The 24748-nt window shown below is 36.8% G+C and overlaps 1 protein-coding gene across 1 annotated transcript in view; it reads left to right on the top strand.

The window, feature by feature from the left end:
- The window catches only part of SEMA3A (semaphorin 3A), a 164970-nt gene that overhangs the window by 79166 nt on the left and 61056 nt on the right, over nucleotides 1–24748 (top strand). Inside the window, exon 5 of the mRNA XM_014884314.2 lies at nucleotides 18212–18305. Coding sequence (XP_014739800.1) covers nucleotides 18212–18305 — 94 coding nt within the window. The remainder of the gene's footprint in view (nucleotides 1–18211; nucleotides 18306–24748) is intronic.

The following is a 24748-nucleotide window of genomic DNA, read 5'->3' as shown; positions in this document are numbered from 1 at the left end:
AAAGCTCAAACAGCAACACTGATGAGAGAAGTATTGAAATTCACTTGGTCTTTTTCACACCTCTGATGCTACATGGAGTTAAAACCTGGTACCAAACGACTTGAGTTTTGCTAACAGCTCAGTCTGACTCATCACAAAGATGTTTTCAGGGATTACTGAGTTGCTGCCTTCTGTATTTAATATAAACCACACCAGAAAAGTTGAGCAAGCAGCTTGATGTGGATATAAACATTTTTTGCCACCTCTTAAAGCAGAAATACGACATGGGCCACATCAGTGACAGATTCTGACTTAAAAAATAATTTCCTAGCATTATGTAAACCGGCAGTGACAAATACAAATAAAGCAGTACATTCTGCTTTTTCCCCCCCTTTGTTTAAAGAGAAACAATCCACTAGATAAATAGATCCTTCATTTGAAACCTTTTCATATGTAAGCAAGAAGATGTGGAGTTCAGATCCCTGCTGTCCTCCTGAAACATTGGCTTTGCTCCAGGCAATGACATGATTAACATACCTTAAGTTTACTCTGTAAATGTTTTGCCTAATTATGTCTTCTGATGAAACAGATTTTTTTTTTTTTAAGTGTTATGCTGCAGAAAACTTTACTCACAACACAGCTCAGAAAGTATTAGCAGCAGGAAAGGAAACATGAAGTGTTCGTGATAGAAATCTGGGATTTTTTTTCATGTTCTGATATATTTTTTATGCCAGTGAGTTATTTAATAGTGGTGGCACCTTCTTATCAGTGATACAGAAAACTGCTGCACATTTTGGTTGAGGATGACAACAGGGTTGGGGTTCTTCTCCAGGCTTCTGCCCAGGGCAAGTCGTTTGGCCTTAATTGGTTTTGCTCTCTGCAATTCAGATTTCTTAAAAGTTGATGCTTCAGTGATTGTCATGTGAAAATGGTCCTGTGTCCCCGGGCCAAAAAGAGTCCCCATAAAGGTAACTAGAAGTGGTGGGACTATTTGTCCACCAGATAATCTTTAGATGCCCCTGTGCACACTTAGGGCCAAGCCTACACGAAGTTATCCTGAAGGAGTGAAAAAAAGGTCTTAATACTCAGATTCTCATAGAATTGGTCAGTTCTCTGTGCTCTAGCTTCTCAGATAACACAAATTTTTACCTCTAAGGCACAGCAAAAATATACTGACTGATTCAGCCGGATTTCAAACCTGGAGAGAGTTTTTGAAGAGGGATTAGAAAACAAACAATGTAAGAGAGGAGGGGAATTAGAAAATCAACAGTGTAAGAGAGGAAGATTATCTTTCAGTGAGTTCTTTTTGCCCTGAGGTATGAGGCGTTTTTTGTTGTTGTTTTTGTTTTTAGTTCCGAACCAGTAAGTGTGTAATCAGAAAAACAAATGGCATTGATTACTTTTTCAAAGCAGTGACTCTGATCATTTCATCTATACTTCCAGCTTGTTTGAAATATGGAACCTGAAAGCATTTGCCATTTGTATAAGTCAACATTACTCTGCATAGCCAGTGTTTATTTACAAGGTTGCAAAGGGTTTCATAAGCAATATTCCTGCACCTACAATACAAACCATGTGTCAAACAGCAGAAAACTGCAGAGCAATTGCACTGTTGTTTTTTGCCTTTACTTGATCTCAGTTTCATTTTCTGTTTGGCTAAGCATCAGTGATCATGAAGGTGGTATATCAACAATAGTCATGGTGGCATATTTAATTTAATTATAGCTGGTTGAGGTGCTTAACTTCATTTACTCAGAATAACATTTTATTTTATTCTGTTTTAACAAACCTTTCTGTTCATGCATTTCCTCATCTTTTGTTATAAGAAACAGGGATCTTATTTCATTATTTAAGTGTGGGAGTAATGGAAAAATAGGTCTTCATCAACTTACTGTTGCTGTACCAAGGCTCTTTTTCTGGAATACTTACCAAAGAACGAGTCTCTTGAAGTCTGTATAGTCTACACCATTAATTTTGATTCCTAACTAAAAATCTGTGAAACTCATACTGAATTTAGAATATGGAAAGTTTTGGCATCATTTTTCATATAATGGTTTGGGTTGAAAAGGGTCTTAAATAGCATCTGTTTCCAACCCCCATGCCGTGGCACCTTTCACTGAGCCAAGTTGCTCAGATTCCCATTCAGCATAGCCTCGAAAGAAAATTACTGCTGTTTAACATAGAAAAAGGCTGCATTCTTCCAGCAGGTATAGTATACTAGTAAATGATTCAGACTCAAGTACAAGAATTACGTATTTTCTTAAAGACTGATGGGGATAAACAGAAAATTAATGGGTAAAGTTGAATTTGTTTAACCTCAGTCAAGAAAGGAAACTAAAAAATGAGAGTTTGGACAACGAAGTGGAAGGTTTGATTATGAAAGAGGTCTCTGCAAGACTTTGGCCTTGTCCATAAGGAAACTTGTGAATGTCTCATGAATTCAGTGGAAATCCCTGCACAGGCATTCTCATTTCAGTTAAAGCAGCATTTCAGATCTGGTCTTAGCTGCCTGAAAGTAGCTGAAAATAAGCTGCTCTTAAACTGAGCTCACTGTGTCGACACAGAGTGCATGTGTTTACTGGAATCTCATTACATTCAAACACAGGGATACAAGTCTGCAGATTAGTGTTTGCCCTGAAAAGGCTGTTTAGCCTTTCAAAGGATTTTGCAGGAAAGCAAGCTGGAATACAAGCCCTTTCTGCTTGTCATTTGTAGGTTTCTGAATTTGGCTTTTATTTCTTTGTGCAAATGTGTTTTCATACAGACAGTGAAAAGCCATGACCCTCTGTAAAAAGGATTACCTCGAAGGGAGATAGTAAGACTACAGTGTAAAGGATGGTTAATGCAGAAATGCTAAATCTTGCTGTACAAAGATTATAGCACAATAAATTTTTTAACTCAAGGTACTTTCTTGACATTATAAAAACATTCACATATCAGAATCACAAAATAAAAGTCTTTAAGAGAGGGCTAAAAGAAAATAAAGGAAAATATCTGCTTTTTTTTTGTAGAAAGATGATACAGAATCCCTTAAAAGTGTGTTTTCTTTTAGCTGACATTGTAGCAAGCAGTTTAGATAACACTTAGTGACTTAGATATTAACAGTCAGTGTATTTCATGGGGTATTAAAGATAATAAATAAGGAAATACTTTAAAACAGATAATAGAAGAACGTAAAGAAAGCTGGCGATTTCAGTTGCTTACAAAAAGCTTTGCATCTTACTTATATGGAGCAATGACCCACTGACACATGACCCATTTGAATAAGAGGAATCAAATCCCAGTCCAGAATTATTTCTTTGGTGGAAAAGTTCCCAAAAAGAAGAGGGGTATTTTTAAACTTACACCTAGAATTATTTTTTTTTGTCTGAGTAGTAAGCAGCACAGTGATAAAAAAAATCCAGAATTAACTTGTCTAAAACTTCCCAAAGAGATAAAAGCAATATACTTTGGGGCTAACTAGGATTTCAATTACTGCAACAGTTAAACTGGAGCAGTAGTTAAATAACTGTGGTGGGTTGCCCAAGCTTCCCTACCTGCTTTTTTCTCTTTTGGGACTGCCACTTCTAAATCACTTGGTCTTCTCCAGGCTCACAAAGTAAAGGAAATTTCCAAAAAAAACTGCAACAGCAATTGCAACTGCACCCAAAGTCTTCACCTAAAAAGAAGAAATAATGTTGTAGTAAAAGCCAGTTTGTTAAATGGAAACAAAAAAAGGTTGGATTTGAAGGTTCGTGCTTGATGTAAGGAAGATTTTAAATGTAGTAGGTATCTGGTAAGAAGTGAGATGAAATGTAACAGAAAGCATAAATAGTTACTACTCTCATTGCATAGGTGAAGGAATGAAATGTAATAGTGAATTTAATTATTATGACTAAACTTTCAAATTATTTCATTAAAAAGAGATTGCAATATTTTTCCAAGATATTTCAGTGAATAGTTGAAGACAACGAATATGAAAACTGCATATTTGCTTTTAAAGTGGCTTTTACAGTCAAATCTCTGATTCTCTGTCATCACTGACCAGGTTTTGTTTTCTGTAGAGCTAGCATTAGGCTTTATGTGCCAATGTCAAATTAGAGCATTAATTACCTATGCAGTTAAGTGTTCAGTAAGCTGCTTTTATAAAAAGCAGTCTCAAAACCTCATTCAGAAGGAACGTGAGTAAATTATTACAATGTTTTCAGGGATATTGCTCATATATATGAAGTAAAACTGACACTGATGAGTTTCAGCCTTTAGAAGCTTCAAAAGAACAACTTAGTTTTGAGTTTTATAGGGTCTCCATAGGCAGCATCACAGACAGGACACTCTAAACAGCTAAAGGAGAGAGATTTGGGGTTGCTTATAGTGCCAGAGAACACAGGTCATAAAATGGAGGGAAAAGGATAGTGAGAAAGATGAATAGATGGCAGCAGGGAAGTATTTTGAAGGATTGGAGATGTTCCAGATTTTGCCCTTTCCTGATGTTAAGGCAATTTATTCCCTACAGACTTAGAACATCTTATTTTGGAGAGTAGAAGTCATTTTACCTGATTTAATTCACTTGAAACATACTCAGTTCATATAGTCATCCAGCCTTATCCTTGGGCAATGTAGAGAATTCTGCATCTTCAAAAATAGTGCTTATCCTTTACATCTACCATAGCACCTGAGATGTTCATGACCATGAACTAAATATAATAAAATAAAATGAGGCAGGCACTTAGAAGCAGTGCATTTCAGAAGAGTTCCTGTATATCGATATATATTTCTCTGAACTAGAAAGAATAAAATTATACATATTGAATCCAAGAAGAGAACTCAGGAAGCAGTATGAAATTTCAGTTACAATTTAATTGTACGAGACTTGAGGCAAATTATTGTCCATCTTAAAACAATCCACACCAGCCATCCGAAAACAACATGGACTTAGGTATTCTGTCAAATTTAGATTTTAAGGTTTGTACTCTTGACATGTAAATCTACTAGAAGTCTTTGGAGTTCTTCCATAGACACTGTCACCTAAGACAGCAGATCAAGTCCCCATGCTTAATATCATATAAATAGGTAAAAACGAATGTGTTGTCAAGGTAGACAGCAGTCAAAAGGTGGTAATGCAGCAGAAAGAAGAAAGCATATGGCCATTGTAAGCAAACCTGGTCTATTTTGCATCCTGTTCTTGTTACTTCATTTTCTGTTTGCAACTTGCAGTTATTAATTTTCTACCAGTAATCTTCTACTTTAGCTGCTCTATGAGTATCCTCTCACCATAGTGCAATCTGTAATAAATGAGTTTTTAACTTCTTATATTGGTTAAGAAGATTAACAGTGCAGAATTTAAAACCTGTGACCAAAATTTGATGAGACGACTTAAAATGAATGACATTTGGAGATAAAAAGAGGCTTCTGAATACCAACAGACAAAATCCAGACAGCAGGAAAATAAGGTTAAAACATTCTATCTGAAGCCATTTCACAAAAAAAGAGAGGAAATGTGTGACATATGGTATCAAGTGAGGCACTTGAAGTTAAGTCTAAAATTGTTTAAAAAGACAGCTGTTAGTTTGCATGATTAAAAAGGGAAAGGAAGGATATTATGATACATCAAGAAGCAAGGAAGTTATGAAACCAGAGGTGGACTTGTTGGATGTTTGTTTGCTTTTCTTATCCAGTGGTTTCTAATGTTTTTATTAAATTTATCTTCAAATTCAACCTCCACCTCTATCTTCCGTTCTCTTTCTCCCAGTGACATCAGTGCTGGCTATTAACACAAAAACTGGGTGGATCCTTGAACCCTGAAACCAAATCAAAGAACAGTTTAGGGAAAGAGATAATTACGTATCAGCTCTTCTTCCCTACAATGTGTTTAAATAGATTAGATTATTTTAATAAGCATTTAATAAGTGAAGTGATGGTAACATTTAGAATAATATTGTCACATGCATCTCCCCTGGTATATGAATCATAGAAGTCAGTGAAAAAAACCCAAATTTGTCTCTATGAAATGTTGTTGTATGCATTAATTGATCTTTATTCTAAGCTAAATTACTTATTTCTTTTAAATCTTTGTTTATATGATAGTTTGGTTAATGAAGTTGCTTTACAGCAGGAAATCTGTGTGAGGGATTTTTTTGCTTCTGATGCTAGTTCTTGTAAAACTCCGGTGAATAGAAAACAAGTGGCAATTTGCATATGGCAATTTGTCCATGCATGGGGAACCCAACAGAGATATTCCTTGGGAATCACAGGGAGACTAAAGGCTAACTGGGCACAAAAGCTGATGTACTCTCCCCATCACAAGTGATCCTTACCAATTTTACTTGGCACACTGTGCATAGCTTTGCATGTGCTGAGTAAGCTCAGTTGCCGTTCGCTTGACTGGGATTTGAGGCAGGACTATGTACTTTTGTTCATGGCACTGGGCAAGGCTCAGGAACTAGAACATTAGCTTTTTGCTTTGGCATAGATTTCCTGGCTAAATTACCTAATTTCTCTCCGCCTCATTTCATGAGAACAGTCCAATCTGTTCAGACCAAAGGCTCTTTTAGCCCAGGACCTTGGTTCTCACCAGGTCCCATAATGAATGTCAGTGGAGGAGAATGAGTGGCGAGCAGGCAGCAGTGCTTAGTGATATCGTCTCCCAGGCTCCAGCACTGGTTGTTCAGGGATTTCCTGAACCAGGGGTGGAATCTCTGTGTTTAATGCTTTTCAATGACTTGGTTCTGATAAATTAGAAATGAGCTCATATATCTTTTAAGTATCCACAGCATCCCAAACTCTACAAATTGCAACATGGGAGGAACATCCCTTTATTTTATTTTAAACCTTCTGCCTGCCAGTTTCTCATTTTGGAAAAAAAAAACCTAAGAATACTCTTCTTTTTTCTTATTTCCTTCAAAGGGCATGTTTTCTGAGTTAGAGGACTGTAACTTCATGCAGCACTGAAAATGCAGGAGTGCCATGCATTTAAAGAGGCATAAAGACACTGTTGGTTTTGTTCTTTATTTCATTCCTAAAAACTTGTATGTGAAAGTTACTTTTTCTGGCTGTTAGTGGGCATTGACATCATTCATTAAAAAAACCCCCAACTTTTTAAAAAGTAATTGCAACTTTAAGAACTTGAATTTGATCTATAAAATATGTACTGCACTAGTGTTTCTAGAATTACTTTCTGTGAAAAGATATAGAAGGAAACCATGAACACAGCTGTGCATAAAGTGCACAAGTTGTTCTGGTCTATTCTAGCTGAATAGAAACACTGAAACATGAGAGGAGAGTGCCCTGGACTGAATGGCTTTTGGGGAAGATGCTTAGTTATTGGTATGAGAATAAAATACCAATCTTGCAATATAACTTCTCTGCTACTGCTAACACCTTCTGAAACAGGAAGACAGCTGGGCTATTATATTTCAAATTCCATTTGTGTTAATTTTAATGCCTTCATACAAAAGGAAAGGAAGGGGGAAAGATGCACTTCCTTCCCACACGTTTTCTGTGCATCTCCAAACATACAGGGTGGCCCCAATGGGCCTTTCTGGCCCTGTGAGAATTGTCTTACAAGGGATCTCCAGCACCTTCCAGGTTTTTGGTCACTTTTCCTACAAGACCATAACTCCAAGTTCTTCACCTTCAAGGGACTTACATTTCAGGAAGCAGTTATGGTTGACAATGTTTCAAAAACTGTCTCCTATTTCTCAGGGGCCTGTAATCAGTGTTCAAATCTGAGGTAAGCAAAGTTTCACCTCTAAAGAGAAGATAAGCTTAGCAGAGTTGAGAAGGTGCCTCAAACAGCACAAACACCTTTTCCTCTTGAAATGTTTACATCCAAGGTGATGGAAAACTGAGCAGCATTATCTTGCAGATGGTCTGAGAAGATTTTATTAAATAAATACAAAGGCATGTGTTTTTAACCTACCAATTAGGTTCAAAATTTCCAGATTCAGGGCTAAGTTACATTAAGGAAACAGTCTAGTTGTAAAACTAAGACAGGAAGCAAGCAAATAATTTAGAATTATTTATAATTATATAAATACCTATTATTATACCTATGCTGTGGATACGAATCCTTCTGATATTTGTTCTTGATAATCTTCAAAGCTCACTTTGTTCTTTAGTTCTTTTGGCTTTCACTGGGGTTGCACAAGCGTTGCTGAGGAGAGAACCCAGATTATTGTCTAAAGGTGCCTTTGCTCATGAATAACAAATTGAAAGGGTGATTTGGCACAGCAGGTGAGATGATTAATATTTCAGGTCTTACTATTTTTGTTTGTGCATGTATGTGTTTGTGTGTAATTACACATTTCAAAAATGAACAGCTAAATGCAGTTAAACATTTAATATTTATCTGAATAAATGCAGATGAAACTTGCATTGTAAAACAAGTAATTGGTATGGATTAAGAACACATATGATTTTTCTTCTCAGTGTTTATTGCCATTACTTTGATGATGACAAAAAACAGAAGGGTGGTGGTACAGATGCAGGTTTAGAAATCGTATATTCATCAGTTCAAACCTTTTAAATTGATGGTGATGGAGAACAACTGTTTTAATTCATAGTCATTTGGAAGGATTTGCTGTGACCTCGAGTTAACATGTAAACATGGCAAGGGATATGAGAGAGATTCCTCTGGCGTTCACTGAACTTGAAGGGAATCTTTCTGTGGCTTCAGTGGGCTCCATGCTGAAGCCCTGAGAGCAGGGCCACAGAAGATACCCATGGAAGTCTCAGGGATCAGAGCACATCTGGGATAGCACCAGTCTGTGGTGTTTAGTGCTATGGTTCTTAACCCTGCACAGAGCACAGGTCCTGCATGGCTCAGTTCAGGACCACGACCACTCCTCACCATGTCTGTGATCTGGTGGTGGGGGCTGAAAAATGAAGTAATCTGAATGCAAGCGTTCTTTGTAAAAAAAAAAAACCAAAAAACAAAACAAAACAACAACAACCCCAAAAACCCCAGCAACAGCAAAAAGACAAACGATTGGTGTGTTTGTCAGTTTGTTTTAACTGACAAAGTCAATCTATATTTTGCTGTGCTAAACCATACTAAACTATACTGTACTACACTACATCATAGTATATAATGAGCCAGGATTTTGAGCCAAAGTTCTGTTAAATGAAAAGCTGCATTTCTTCTTCAAAAATACAAATATCAGTAATTGGGTTACCTGGTTGGATGCTGATTAGCCCTGCTGACACTGTGCAGTCCTATTTGTGAATATACATATATAGACATACAAGCTGAGTGTATCAAATATTCTTGCCAGTGTCACTGACTCTCTCCCCTTCTGGGGACTCCTGGGTGCTAGAAAACCAGGGAAGATAGTGAATAAAGAAGTGAATTTTAATGGACTTTTTTCAGTTACCATGAATCAAAACCACTTAAATCCATCTGTTACTGTGTCAGCGAAGTTTTTGTTGCACTGGGAAAAGAATATCAAACATTCTTGACTTTTTTAATAAAAAACCACCCCAGCCAGTGTGAGAAATGCATTGCTCTTAGACACAGTGCCATGAGGAATAATTGCAACTTGTCACAGAGAGAGGTTATAATTATGTCTACTGTTAGTTATGTCTCCATGTGCACAATAGAAGTTACCTTTTCAAATGCATTGTTCTCTAATGCAATACCAGTTATTAAATTTTGACGATATTATTACTTGCTAATGAAGAAAAATGAAATGAGGCTGCAGAAAGGCTGGGTGCTGTAACACTGAAAGCATGTGGAGGGAACAAAGAGGAAAGAGAAGTGCTTGTTGCAGAGATTTCAGATCTAAGCTTTGCCTCAGGAAAAGCAAAATTGCCCAAAGGGTCAGAATTTCAGCTTCTGTACTTCAGACTTTGTTTATGTCTTTTAAAAAATCTGAATATGTATCAAACACCCATCTAGATCTGACACTTCATAGGAACCTCTGCATGGAATGCTGCAAACAGATTGTAGTATCTTAGAGACAAAAACAAAGCTTTATAGTTGCAGTAGTTGCTGTGGTGTACTTCTCTGCCCCTTGGTTACTTGCACAAATTCTCTGAAAGTATACTCACGAAGTCTTAGTTTAGGGAGAAAGAATTAATTGCATTTTTCCAGGCTTGCTCCTTATTCTGTCACTCATTTAGATTCAGATTTTTGAAGCCTTTAATTTAGGTCATGTGCTCATATAAGAGACTACTTCCTGGGAATTAAAAAGCAGATAGATAGAAAGCAGTGCAGACATATGCCTTCATTTTCAGAAGTGACTAACAGCTCCAAGTATCAGAATTTTAAATTGCCCAATAAAGTGTTTGCTGAAAATCAGAACCCTTGAGCAAGTTTTAAATTGGGTGCCCAACTTGTGAGTGTGCAAAATCACTTGGGAAATTAGAAAATCTTGGCCATATGCTTATATCTTAACACCACTTGACTAAAGCCTTTCTGTATGTTGCTTCCACAATTTGCAGTTGTTTCTGCATTGTAAATAAGATATCCTTGACTCAGATGTGAAAGTTCTCCAGGAAAACTGGAGAACCCTTCTCCTGTTAAACAGCACCCTAATTACAGAAGCAATTTTACAAACAATCCCCTGGAGGAAACATTTTTGTTCTCATCAGGAAGGCTCTTGAATAAAATAACACCTTTGCTAACTTCATTTATTTACAACAGGACACAAGACTGAGGCTGGGTTAGATTTATTGCCATTACATCACTGATGCTCAGTAATTCATAAAACATTGGGTCTAGGAGTCAGCACTGCTGTTATTTCCTCTGATGCCTGACCTCACCACAGTCTAATAACATACAGGAAATCCAGAAGACAAAGGGGGAAAGAAGTGGTCTTGAATGCTAAAAATAACCACAGAAAACTTGTACAATCATGTAATAGAGTATGGCCCAATCATTTATTTAACATAATAGTAGAATCTGCTAAAGCAATTAGAATTTGTTCCAAATGTTTTCAATGGAAAATATGTTGGGGGTAAGAATAAGAACACTTAAAGAATGGAGACTTTTAGGTTATGTAGTTCAGTTACATGTACTGGTTTTAGGTTTGTATATCTTATTTCTTACATATGCAGACCACTTAATAACTTGAGTAGAACAGACAGTCATTGTATGGTGGTTATATTTCCAGAGGTCATCCTATATGAGCCAGACAGTCATCTTAGGTGATGTATTACACTTGACAACCCAGAAAGTTGCAATACAAAGGCATTCTAATTCTCAGTGTCCTCTGAGAATTGTCCAATATCCTTGATGGTATCTAGTGTCTGGTATGCCATTGGGATGACATTTTTGGTGTCTTTACTAATCAGTCAAGGTTAACATGTCATTCATGTTAACTGTGTGTTTAGTTTGTTTTGAGGTTTTTTCTTTTTTCTAATCACTCCATACTTGCAAGTCTTTCTAAAGCAGTAAGTAGTATAATGGCACTAAAATGAAACTCATGTCTGCTCATTTATGTGCTGTAGAATTAGAACACATTATCCAAAATCGGCAGATCTTTAAAATTGGTGCAAATAGGTAAATGACATCATCAGGGAAAAACAAAACCAATCCCAAAAAGCTGTTGCATGAAAGTCAGGTAAGTCTGGTGAATTTAGTTTGTGAAATATTGCAAAAGCAAGTTCACAAACGTACATTTCTTTTTTGAACAGCTGCTCAGTTTGACTGTGCCTGCCCTCCTTTTATTTACATATGTTGCACAGTGATTTGAAAGAGGCTATTATTCATATAAATACCAATATTAGTATGCAGACTAGTGTGTTCAGGTGTGAACAAGTCTTCACCATTTGACATTGACACTTGGTTTCTCTCCCAATCAGAAGCAGAAACACTTACTGATCATGAGCTACGAATAATGAATAGGTTGAACCAGCTGTTCCTGAATAGCCTAGTTGGCTGTTTTCCCTTCCATTAAATTCATTGGATTATTATTATTAGATAGATAGATAGATAGATAGATAGATAGATAGATAGAAAACATTTCTCTTTTTGCAGAGGTGTATGGTAAATTAATAAATATTGATAGATTAATTTCAGAAGAAGGCAAAGTAATGTGGGATGTTTGATAATTGACTGAAAGACAGTTATGGAAAGGGTAAGTTGTCCAAATTCAGCCTGAGGAGTCAGGTTTTCAAAACTTGTGCTTTCCAGAACTGTCTGCTGCATTTTAAAGGAACTTCTGAAGACCAGAAGCTAGGAAAACTTTCCAGTAGAAGTGATGTAAAGGGATAAAAGAAGAAACAGAACCCAAGAGTCCTGTTTTTCTTTCATTAATCTGCAGACATGAAGCATGGAGCTGGTCATCATCACAACAGCTCTTTTATCTTGATATCGAAAGTAAGATTTTCAGGCACCAAAATGTCAGTGAATATCTACAAGTATAGAGGAAATTATATCTCTTGAGTCTTTAGAAGAGGACACAGATTAATGCAGAGACTGTTGGAGAGGTCTTGGAGTGATCAGGAAACTGAGCAAACTGCCTGAGGGAGGCACAGAAAGGTGGGCAGATCTTCATAGCTCATGATCAGTTTTGCAGGTAAACACTTCTCAGCAAAGTTCCTTCTCTGTGCCTTTTAGCACAGCACAGCCATCCCAGAACGTTCAGTTCCAAGTCCTACAGAAGCTGGAGTCCTTTCTTTGGGAACACCATTTCACTAAAGATCTGTCACTTAGAGTGATTTCCCATAGGATTATAAAACTGATTTTCATAACTCAATTCCGCTAAGCCTCAAGTTGGAAAAACAAAATGTAATAAAGGTGTTGCAGAGCCTAGTGTCCTCCAGATGTGTGCAGGTAAAACTCTATAGCACATGGAGCCTGAAGACTAAAAGTCAGAAGCCTACTGTGTGCACTTATTTTCTTTTTTCTTTCTTCTTTTTTTCTTTTTATTTTTTTTTCTTCTAATAATTAATGATTTAAAGCAGTTGCATTATTGCTTCAATCACTTTTCACCTATTTCCCTAATGGTTACCACTTGCCTCAACATTTACATTTGTTTTAATATTTGTATTTTTTGCATAATTTCTCACATTATATTTATTTGCACTTGCACTTTTTTTAAAATAAAGCATTCCATGGGGATAAATTTAATAAAAGTTTCTCATTAAAAGTTCTGTAACAGCATGATTCCCAAACCTGAAACCAAAGTCCTCATATTTAACAGTTTTCATGACTCAATAGATTAAGTGTGAAATAGGAAATATAATAACAATAACAACATAGCCATATCCTGCACAGTTGTTTCACTTAAAATGATTCTTGAAAAGTAACATAATTCATAAATAAATCAATTCTCACAGAGTGAAATTTACTCAAAAGACTCGCTGAAATAGCTTTGATGTGACATTATAAAATGTGTGCATAGAAAGTTGTATGGGCAAGACGCAAATCAAAAATTCACTGGTATTAATATATTGGAAGGCAGGAGAAAAAAAAAAAAAAAAAGAAAAAAAGGGGGAAAAACCCCCCAAAGGGTACAAATCATCAAATTTCTGTTTTGCAGAGTCAGGTGTCTCCAGTCAGCTGCCTCTGCAGTGTTCATTTCAGAAAGATTCTTAGCTCAGACCTAAATTCGTATGAAGGTTCCTCTGTGGTCAATGACGAGGTCTTGCCCTTGGGAGCTGCTGTTCTGAGCTGCTCTGACTCCTCACTCACAGGAACCTGTGGCATTCTACTGTGACCAGGGCAGCAAATTCAGCCCCCCAGGTAATGCCCCTGTGTAGAGGGGTTAAATCCAAACCTTAAAAGTCTGAAAGTTTTTCCCTTGAGTGGCAAATGGAGCTTTTGTTCTGCACTTTCCAATACTGAATAATACAGAGAACAAAATATTTCCATACCAGCAACTTCTTAGTCATTTAAGAGATATTGCCACTGGCTTTAAAGTCCTCCAATGCACAATGGATGCATTGTAATACTCCAGGCACTCTGGAAATCGTTTGGAGCTATTTTTTCTGGGGTTTTGGGTCAGGGGTGTTACTTTTGGGGTTTGTCTCTTTTTTTCTTTCCCTTGATCAGTTTATTTTTAAAAAAATACTTCATCATAGCACAACAGAGTCTGTGTAAATAGCAAGGGGAATGTCAACATCAAGAATTCTCACAGCTGTGGCCAGCTCTACCTTTTTTATTAAACTAAGATTGTGATAGTTCCTAAGGCTCTTGGCACATTTCATGTTTCTGGACCATTCTTTGTTCAGCAGCTTCTTATGGAAATCAGTCCCTGAAAGATACCCTGGAGATGTGCTCCTTTCTATTTATGGTTTGGGGGTTACAAGAGTAAGGATATGAGTTCATTCCATTGCACTAGAATGGCTGGGGAGCTTCACTGCTGTCATTCCATGCCTAATAATTTAAGTAGTAACTGCATAGTAGCTGTACACAGTCCATCAACAAAGTCTCTTCAGATCATTTGCTTGCACTGTATTTATTAATTATTGACCAGCAGTGGTTTCACTGCATTAGGCTTTGCAGCTCTGGGATGATTTCTGTGAGAATTGCCAGAAAAGTTTCAGGAAAAATCCTCCTGAAATTCAGCAGTCAGCACTGTCTGGACTTAGTGCTTCCTCACTGGTCACATGTTCACCTGCAAGGCAGTAGTACTAAACTGGGAAATAAAATGTATATTTACCAATAGCAGCTAATTTAAGATTTCATCTCCCTTATCTTTGTTATGTTGAGACAGTACTGGATGGGCTAGGTACAGGCAGGCATACGAAAAAAATTGTTTAAGAAGTTATCACACTGGGCATATATATATACACACATTTATATATATATATATAAATAGGTATAGACTGTTATGTTTATGTATATATAGGATTATGTTTTATTGGCTCCCTGACTGACTGGAGCTATTCAATAACAAGATGTGAAATGTCTAGGCAGATAGCAGTGTCTTGTCCCCACTCAGTGTCATGGTATTGTCTCAGTCGTGTTTCAGCAGTTTGAAAGCGAGTCTCTGCAGCCTGGAAGTGGCAGATCATCAGGAATCCTAACAACTTTTTCCTTCGTTTCCAGGACTGAACTGTAGTTCTTTTTGGCTAAGTCTTGCCATCCATCATACTATCTGCTACAGGAAAACATATGTTTTAAGGAGCCAGAAGCATTATCTCCTACCATGCAAGGCATTTACTAGGTGAAACAATTCATGTCATACAATGAGCCAGCAGTCAGTTGTTGTCTTTATGGGTTTGTGGAATTTCAAGACCTAAACAATCTCATTTTCAGTGGTTTTACTATGGATTATAAAGAAGCATCAATGAGATATAAACTTAGTGTTTAATAACCCATAAAACATGCTACAGCAAGGTTTTTAGCTACAAGGATCTGTAAAAAAGGTTTGAATCACATTGTAATGTCCTTTTGGGCTGCCAGTGCAACTGATTAAAGGGTTTAGACAATAAATTGGACTAATTGTTGAGTTACAAAAGCCTTTCTTTGAATTTTTTTTCCTTTCTTCTTTTTGCATTTCTAGAAACTTTTTTTCCACCTGGCAATCTTGCTTTGTCATGAATTCCTGTCCTTGATTCTATAATAGTCCTCATAAAACTTTGCAACACTGAGCATTTGTCTAATACAGAGTGGGTTTTGCTGTCTATGGCTCAGGCATTTGCTGACTCACTGCAGTACCATTCTTTGCATTCAATTAACTGCAAAACCCAAGAAGCAGCAAAATTATTAACGGATCAGAATTTTTCTGAAAACAATGTGCAATCTTTCCACCTGACAGCTCTTGTCTGCAATACTGTGCAAAAGAGAGCCCCACTCACATAGTCCAAAGACCCCCCTAAATCTCTGAGCAGAGCCTTGTTCTTTTCTATCTCCAGGCAGACTGATAGGTGGAAATGCTGCAGACAAGTGACTAGTGTGATCAAATACCTTTCACAAGTCATATTGCTTCCTAGGCTTTTAAAATGGGAGGTGGTATGTAGAAAAGAGTTTATTCCTCTGTTGCCTGTATGTTCTGTTGGTTTGTAGATAGAGGTAGTTTGATTTCAGCACCCAAAAAGCTGTTTGGGCAAGTTGCCCTGTTTGTGACAGGTTAGACTTCCTACAGCATGTTTATCAGAACTGCCTGGGGCCTCAGACTAACCATGATATATTTATTTGGCACTTAACATTGATGTATTTATTGTCATTATTACTCACCCATAAATTTGGAAACTTACAGTACGTGTCTCTTTACTGCTTTTTAACTGAAATGTGAAAACACTGTGGGATTTCCCTTTCAGGCCTCTTATTTCAAATGTTTTATACCAGAAACACAAAGAGAAAGGTAGATCATCTCTGACTTACATTGACCCGGGTCTCCACTTGTTCTTGCCTTCTACACACCAATATCAATAGAGTTACAGTGACATAAACCAGAAGAATACAGTCAAAAATCAGATCCTTCCTACACCAAATCACTTTCCACATCTGTTTCCTATTTGTCTTATAGTGACACATGGGATTATTTTGGGAATATATTCTGCTTTAACTGTCATGCCACTGATTCTATAGCCTTATCAGATATCCATTGGTGTGCAGGTTGAGCAATTATAATCTACTGAGAAGAAATGCCAAGAAAAAATAACATTTTTCAGTAATAGCTTGTAGCATTAGTGCTACATTCTATTATTGGAGTTGAGGCTAAGCATTCTTGTCAATTTACTACTTTCATTTATTTTGCAAGATCTAGATATGGACCCTACAGTAGAATTCCAGAAATGTTTTTCTGTTGGATTATTTATTCATAATTTAGGAGGAGCGGTTAGTTAGCTGGAGAGAAGCAAGAATGTGTCTGGATTATTAAGAACCAGAAAGAAAGACAACAGGAAAGAGAAATGTAATACTGTGTCAGATACTACAGATACAGGAGGACTGTATAAACATAATCAGGCAGGCTACATGTACGAGAACATACCTTAGGAGATTCAGCTTGAATTCTGGGACCAAACTTCATGAAGCTCTGTCCAACCTTTTTATCTTACAGTGCAGTAAGCCATGGCTGACTATCCTCCTAACAGTTCATTTTCCCTTTTTTTTTCTTCAGTGAATGGCAGGAAAGGTGAAATCCATCTCATGCTTTTTTGAAAATATGTAATAAATGCACAGAGATATGTGCTTGTGTGGTGTAATTGAACAAGCCTGTAATAAAATCTGTAGCCTGTGACTTACAGAATCATGGACCCAGTGGGTTTAGATTAAGACCATTTGGAATTGTGTTTGGTCACTAGCCTGGCCCATGCCTGGATTCAGTGTGGATGAGCAGAATAGGGAAGGCAGGGTGCCAAGGAGGATGCTGCTGCCAAGGTGGAGGTCGATCTCTTCTCTTTAGGGCTCCTTGCCTTAATTAAGTGTCAGTACAAATGAACCACAGTGCAGGTGGGAAATGGAAATTGCAGGTTTTGCTGAGGTGTTCACAAGTCTTCTGTGAATGTTGAAGACTTCTGTGCAAAGAGCATCTATTCTTCTAGTTTTATCCTCAGTGCAAAACGTAAGATAAACATACTATTCAAATTGATTGGCAGAATTGGTCCCCCAGTTAAAATTAAAGTAATTAAATATACTGAAAAGCCCATTGCTTTAGATTTATTTACCTTCATTTGACTTGGTGTTGACTGAGGCCCTTTTAAATCTTGGTTTATATTCCTCTATGATTTGCCCTCAGCCTGTATATTTTAAAAGTTTAATCGCAAGGTACTGAATAGTAATAATAGTGATGATAATAAAATAGAATAATAATAACAATAATGCTTTTCTGATGCAGTTGGAATTGGATTTAAGGATGTATATAAAATAGTAAGTCACTAATACTCAGGCTAGGAAAAACAGAATTTAGCATCATGCTATGTACTAATATACAGTGGAGGCACATTTCAGAAAATAATAGTCAGTAAAAAGTAGATTTTGTCTTTTTTCAGATAAAAGTTTCAAATTCCTGCTTCTTCAGTTACTATTACTCAAATGTATTCTCAGTGAAAGAAAAAAAAATTCAATAAACCCATGACAATTAATATGAAAATAAATTATTTGTGAAGTGGAACAGAAGAGACACAAACTGTTTTTGTGTATTTTGCCTTTGACCAGCATTCAGCACATACTGATTAGGAGATGGGCACTTTTACCAGATCCTCCCCCAGTACAATTTGACTTCCCTGAAGCCACAAACCCCACTATGACTCACATACACTGCACTCTTTTTAGTTCAAATTACTTTAGTGTTCTTTCATCAAATAATGTTGCTTATTCCTTCTTTATAATTTCTTTTTATTTTTTTTATTTATTTCGCAGGACAACATTTTTAGAATGGAAGAGTCACATTTTGAAAATGGGCGGGGGAAAAGCCCTTATGATCCCAAACTGCTGACAGCTTCACTTTTAGTAGGTAGGTGCCACATAACAAGTTCAATGAGATGTGCATTCACTGTAAATAATTTACCATTTTTCTGCTCTTTTTTTTCTCCTTGCAGCACCTATGATAGGCGTTTGTTTTATGCAATTTATTTCCAGGTTAAAGTAATTCTGGTTGACTTTTAATACAGTTGACCCAAGTGTCCTGAGGTATAAACCAAGATTCAGGTGTCACAAGAGCTGCTTTATACCCCTGCAGGACCTTGATTCTGCTCAGTGTTTTTCCTCCTCACATCTTGGTGGAGGCATTTTAATCACCCAGTTTACTGACTGGCCACACTGGTGGTCACACAAGCACAGCTGAGAGCTAAGTGAGAGCAGGAATAAAGAACTCCTTGTTTTTCTGCCAAGGAATGTCTGTCACCCAACTTTACCTTGCATGGGAGCTGGAGATCAATGAACAGCCACAGGTCTAGGCCCTAAGGTGATGTTTCAGTTGAAGAGATCTGTCTGACAGTAAATAAAATTAAATTCCTGGCCAGAACAAAAAGAGTTAAATAAATGAAGTGTTTCTGAATTGGTAATACTTAATTTCATGGCATATGCAAATATGGAGCAACTGGACTGTGTCAATCTAATTGAACTAATGCAATTGATTGAATTTATCAAATTGATTTAACTTATCTAATTAAAATAAATATGTTCATTGTTATTACTTCACCTTCACAAAAAAGGCAAGAAGATGTTTTGTGAGAGTAAATTAGGAGGAAACAGATTCTTCTTTCCCTACACCTCTGCCTAGGTGTAGCCACCTTATCTTTAGCATCCTTACATGTAATTTTCTGGCAATTTATTACAACTTCAAATCCAACAATAGTTTCAGAAAACTGGAGATTGTCTTATCTCAGAAGTCTTCAGGAAATGACACAGAACGAGATACATTGGTTTCTTCAGGCCTTTGTCCATATTGTTAGCCTAAGGCCTTGCCTACCATCTGCCCTTATTCTATTTACATTGCATTTAAAAGTTAAGCTATTCAAAATAGACAAGAACAAAAATTTAGTCCTAAGTGTGCCTCATTTCCTCATCTTAGAAGCCCATAATGATCCCAGGTGATGAGCTAACCTGGGGACACACACTTTTTAACAGGAAAAACAGGAAAGATATCCACATCTTGCTCAAACTTGTACCCTGTACAAACAAAAAGGAAAAAAAAAAAGGAGTGTGTGTAAAAGGCCAGCGTATAAATTAGTGCCTGGAGCAACTTGAATTTGTGGCAGAGCTACTCTCAAGCGAATAGCTGTAGTATTTACTTTAATATACAATAAAAAAGAGAATGATGACAAGCCAGTATTACATGGTATACCTGGTATGCAACTGCACAAAGTCAACAGCGTCTAACTTTTCACATTCCTTTTTTTTTTCACTCAGTCCATCACAAATATGATTATCTTACTTCCCTTGGCTTAGATTTCATGTCTTTAAAACATCTTTGCTTTCTTGAGCCCGCTTCTTGTCACTATAATTTTCACTCCATGTATCTTTCTTTCTAATAAATGATAGACTGAGCATGATCATTTGTTTAGAATCAGGGCCCAGTCACTGGGTATAATAGCACAGTAGAAAATAGTACAAATTGAGCATTCAAAGCCAGTGACTAATTTCTACTTCAGTCACTTACACAAAACTCAGGGTGTAGCTAAAATTAGCATTCCTGCATCCTGAACACGAGCAGCCTTCTTTCTCTACCTCCTTATAGTTGCCTCACAGCCACACTGCATTACTAATTATGATGTTGCATTTACTTCAGCCCTTTTCTGCAGAGTGTGTATTGCAGAGAGTGTATTGCACAGGGTGTATGTCAAATTCACCACTGGTTGTTTGCCTAAAAATAACTTCTCTTTGCCAAAAAACCCTTGTTTTTTATGGCAAAATGATGACCCAAGGCAAAATAATTTCCCCCCCCCAAAAAAAACAGTTGAGAAGCAGGGAATGAACTGGCCAAGCAAGGACTGCATGGGGAGGTTTGGTCCAGCTGCTCTCCAGAGCAGGGAGCACGGGATGCAGCAGTGAGTGTGAGCATCAGGGCCAGAGGAGAGTCCAAACCACAAAGGTGTCACACCAAGGACATGGATACACTGCTGCTTCTCTTCTCCTGGGCTGAGCTGTAACTCAGCTACTCCTGGCCCTTCACATGACAGAATATTTGTCCTCGTAAGTGACCATGGCTTATCGAAGATTTAAGAGGGCAGCTATGCAAAATAATTCCCCAGCATTCATTAAAATGCAATGTTATAATCAGTAATTCCAAGTAACTATCAGGAAAGTAAGAAAAAGGCTGAGAAGAGCAATTTAGATGGTTACATACAGGAGGGAAACACTATCTCTCCATCAGAATCACTAAACAGATATTTTGCGAAGTGTGGAAGGAGAATACATTTTTGACACCATAGCTAGAAAGTAAATTTTTGGTAAGTGAAATGTAGGAATTTGGGCAAAGCATGAAGGTTAATTTGCAAAAACTAACTTAAGGTCTTTAATAGCCATTAGTACCCAGGAGACCTATGCTATATTTCAGCTGAAACAAACTCTCACCAGTGTAAAGAGGATCTTCAATTTTCCCTCTCTCCTAAAAAAATCAATAGTATTTGAAAAAAAAAAAAAAAACCCACACTAAAGCAAGACGAAAATAAACAGTTCATCATTATTAAATTGTTCCAATATTTTTCCAGTATACATTCCTTGTTCCATCCACCTGCAAACATTTTTCATTATTTTTTTAACAGTTGTTCATTAAAGTTGGTTATTGCTACCCTACTCTAAAGTAAATGCCAGCTGGGAACGTGATATAACTGGTTCCTAGTAATGTAAGACTGTGCAGCCATTCCCATCTATGTGCTGCTAACTAAACAGTCTCCATTTGAGTGGGCTAATGCATGAAATGTAGAGACTAAGAAATCCCTGGGCACCACTCATGAGTATTCCAGTGCAGGAGGAAAATGAGAAGCAGCATGGTTTCCAAGGAATATAATCACAGAAGAAAATATCACTGAATGTGTTAGACTAAAAGAATTGTATTGGGATAGCTGGAAAAAAAAAGAGAAGGAAGAAGGCAGCATTCTCCCAATATCAGTTTGTTTAAGGAAATTATCATTTGCGATTTTCAAAAGCCTTGGTTATTCAGAATCCTTAAAGCTTTTTATTGCTCTTGTGTCTCACTAATTTTTATTTCCTTTTACAATTCACAATTCATTTTAGACATTAAAAACTATTTAATTTTTCATTTTTAAATATCAGTTTAGGTGCCTTAATGCTCCCAAATATGTATTAATATGATCTGAAAGACAGTGGCTTTTCACCAGTTAAGAACTTTAGTACTCTGTTTCTCAGAAATTAGCTAATAAGTACATATGAGGTTCAAGATTTTAAAATTACTGTACTTTGTGGGAAATTTTAGTTACTGACTTCAAAAGAAGTGAAGTCGAACCACCTCTATGTCTGAAAATCTTAAGTTTAGTGAATAAACCTTTTAACCAAGGACAGAGTTCATTTGTGAACCCTTTTACCATTGAGTGCAATTGTGACAGCCAAGACTTTGTTTTGCCTCTATTCCTCGTTCATTCAACTTCCTTACTACTTCAAAAGGAAAATTTACAGTTCTTTACTCTCCACACATTTTTTTCTTTCAGAATGCAATCTTATTTAAAAGCTGAATAGAAACAATTTATCAAATGGATGCATGTTGCTTAGTTTTCAACATCTTTGTATCTCATGACCTTTGGGAGTTATTCAGAGTTCTGTGCTGTTTATGTACAGTACAGACAAAAATAGTTCCTCCCCTCCAAAAATCAGCATTACTATAGACTTTAATTGTTGCCTCTTTATTTAGCAAAGTCAATATATGTATTTCTGTTTACATTTGTGTGTCAGCATGCTAATCCCTTACAATAGGTGCTTTTTGTCCAAAACATATTTTTACCTATGCAAACAACTGAAGGCCATCCTTAGTTCTGGACAGTAGTTCCTTTGTGCTGCTGGGCTGGAAATACAAAGTGACTTTTTGTGTTGTTTTTTTTGTTTGTTTGTTTGTTTTGTTTTGTAGGGGTTTTTTTTGTCGTTTTCTTTTTTTCCCTCCTTTATTCTTTCCTATTGATAAATGTTTGTCAGTTTTCAAACTATTAATTTCCACTTTCTCTTGAAAGTTTGTAAAACTTCTTTTAAAACTGCTGACAAGAGAAATAACACAGTGAAGACTATCCATGACATTAAAGAATAATTTTCCAGACTAGCAATGAGTAAATTTCAGTCCAAAAGAAGGGATATGTGCAGGGAAATAAAGATAAATGTACTTCTATCTAGACAGGAGGCAAAATCCTCATATAGCTTTTGCACAGTACTAACTCAAAGGATGTACACATCTGGGACATGACTTGAGGCTCACCCTGAATTTTGCAAAAATTATCTAAAGCCTTACAAAAATAAATGGTATTCCTTGGTATTTCTGTCTGGAAGAAGTCAAAATCCCCTTTTTGCATGACTACAGCAGATCAGTTCAAACTGCAGGCACTGGTCTAGGTATGCTGAAACTTGGAGGGGCCATAGTAGGGATGACAGAAAGGTCAGACAGTTTTCTACAGACCCTTCCCCATTTGAAACATGATGAAGCTAGTTATTGGCAAAACTTCTATACTGTCACCACTGAAGAAAATGTGTCACCCACAAGAGCCTTGTAGTGTCCTCTTGGGTTGAGCTGAGTCCAGCCTGGAAAATAAATTCATTTCCAGTGGTGTTTATATGTCAAGTTTTAAACAGAGGTGTCAGAAAAACCTTGCAATTCTAAATATTTCAAATTTATAATTTTAATTAGTTTTCAAACTCTATTTGGTTTAATTTTAGCAATATAGTATTAAATATAGATTTTTTTCGTGACTGATTGACCTTTAGATCTGTTGATAACTAAGAAGAAAAATAGGCCTTGTTGGTTTTTCCATTCCCCTTTGATTTCTATTGATTTATCAGAACTCACTAGGGATTGAAAGACAAGAAAATGAAGATAAGGTTAAAGAAAGGTTAAGCATAGCATCAAAGCCCTTTTCACAGGCAAAAAGGTTTTATGATCTTTAAAATCTCAGCTGCATACTCTGTACATAATAATAACTATAATTAAGTGATTGTCTCCCCTTCAAAAAAAGTTGAAAATGACATAGAGGAATGGTAAATCGTTAATTAATGATATGCTGTTCTGTTTCCCTTCTGATTACACCTCCTGCTGGGCATGACTGGTCTGTTTGCTTCCAATGTCTGCTGTGAATTCATTCAATTCCACGCCTTTCCGCTATCATGTTTTCACCCTTCCTGACTTTCATGACTACCATATGGTACAGAGCCACTGTAGGTTCACTTGGTGATTTCATGGTGTCAGTGTTCAGGGGAAAAGATGCCAGTGATATCCAACAGACATGCTTGGATCTGGTTGTCCTGCCATGGAAATACCTAAAATTGCCATGAAAATGATAAAATTGTTTCCTAAAAGGCTTTTTTTAAAATGGGGATATGGTAGAGTTCATCATGACCATGAAAAATGTATTACCTTAGCTAAAGAAAGAGTTATTTTATCCTCAAACTTGTCTTTTTCACAAGGGACCTGTGTAATATGGGTAGCTTGAAAGTAGTAGTTGGAAGGAATAATGCTTTTTAATTCCATTTTAACAGTACAGGGTAGGTTATCTCATTTCACATACAGATGTAGAACACAGTTTTAAAAATGCATTTTTAGCATTTTTGATTCAGAGTGATTTCATGGACAAGCTCTAAATTAATGTCAGAAAGATATGTGCTGTACTTTAATCCCTGGTTCTTTTCTGTGGGTCTCATTACAATGTCCTTATTATTATTACACTCTCTACCAGCTGGCAGGTATTTAACTTGACCTGCTCCTTTAGAATTTAGACAGTCTCCCTCTCCCTCTCTCTGTCTCCTCTGTGGCACTTCTAGCTGTCTGAGAAAGGAGACACTGGGATGAGTTTCATCTCCAGCTAGGCTGTGTATGAGCCATTTTTGGGTTGAAGTATCATAGGTCAATTTTTAGTTCAGTTTTTCACTGTGAAATGCATGGGAGTCAAGGTAGCAGGGAATGATCTCGTTTATTCTCTCCCTTAGCTGTTGCCCTTTGCCAGTAGCACAATTATAAAGGTGGCCAAAGGTGAAAGGCATGTTCTGTCTTTCCTGTAAAATATACTGTTCTCTGAGGATCTGCTCAGAAAAAAAAAGAGTAAAAAACAAACCAAACCAAAACAGCAACAACAAAAAAAAATCCAACAACAGCAATCCCAAAGCAAAAACCCAAAACAAAAAAAAAAACAAAAAAAACCCCTCAAACCAGACAAAGTAAAAACCACATAATTTCTATAGGAAAAATGGAAGGGACCTAAGGACTTTCTGAACCAAAAGTGACTGAGCTGGACTCTTCAGTTCCCA

Source organism: Sturnus vulgaris, chromosome 5 (assembly GCF_052056855.1).
Source record: "Sturnus vulgaris isolate bStuVul1 chromosome 5, bStuVul1.hap1, whole genome shotgun sequence".
NCBI classification, from domain to species: domain Eukaryota; kingdom Metazoa; phylum Chordata; class Aves; order Passeriformes; family Sturnidae; genus Sturnus; species Sturnus vulgaris.
The sequence above is the reverse complement of the archived record's forward strand: the minus strand, read 5'-3'. Positions and strand labels throughout refer to the sequence as shown.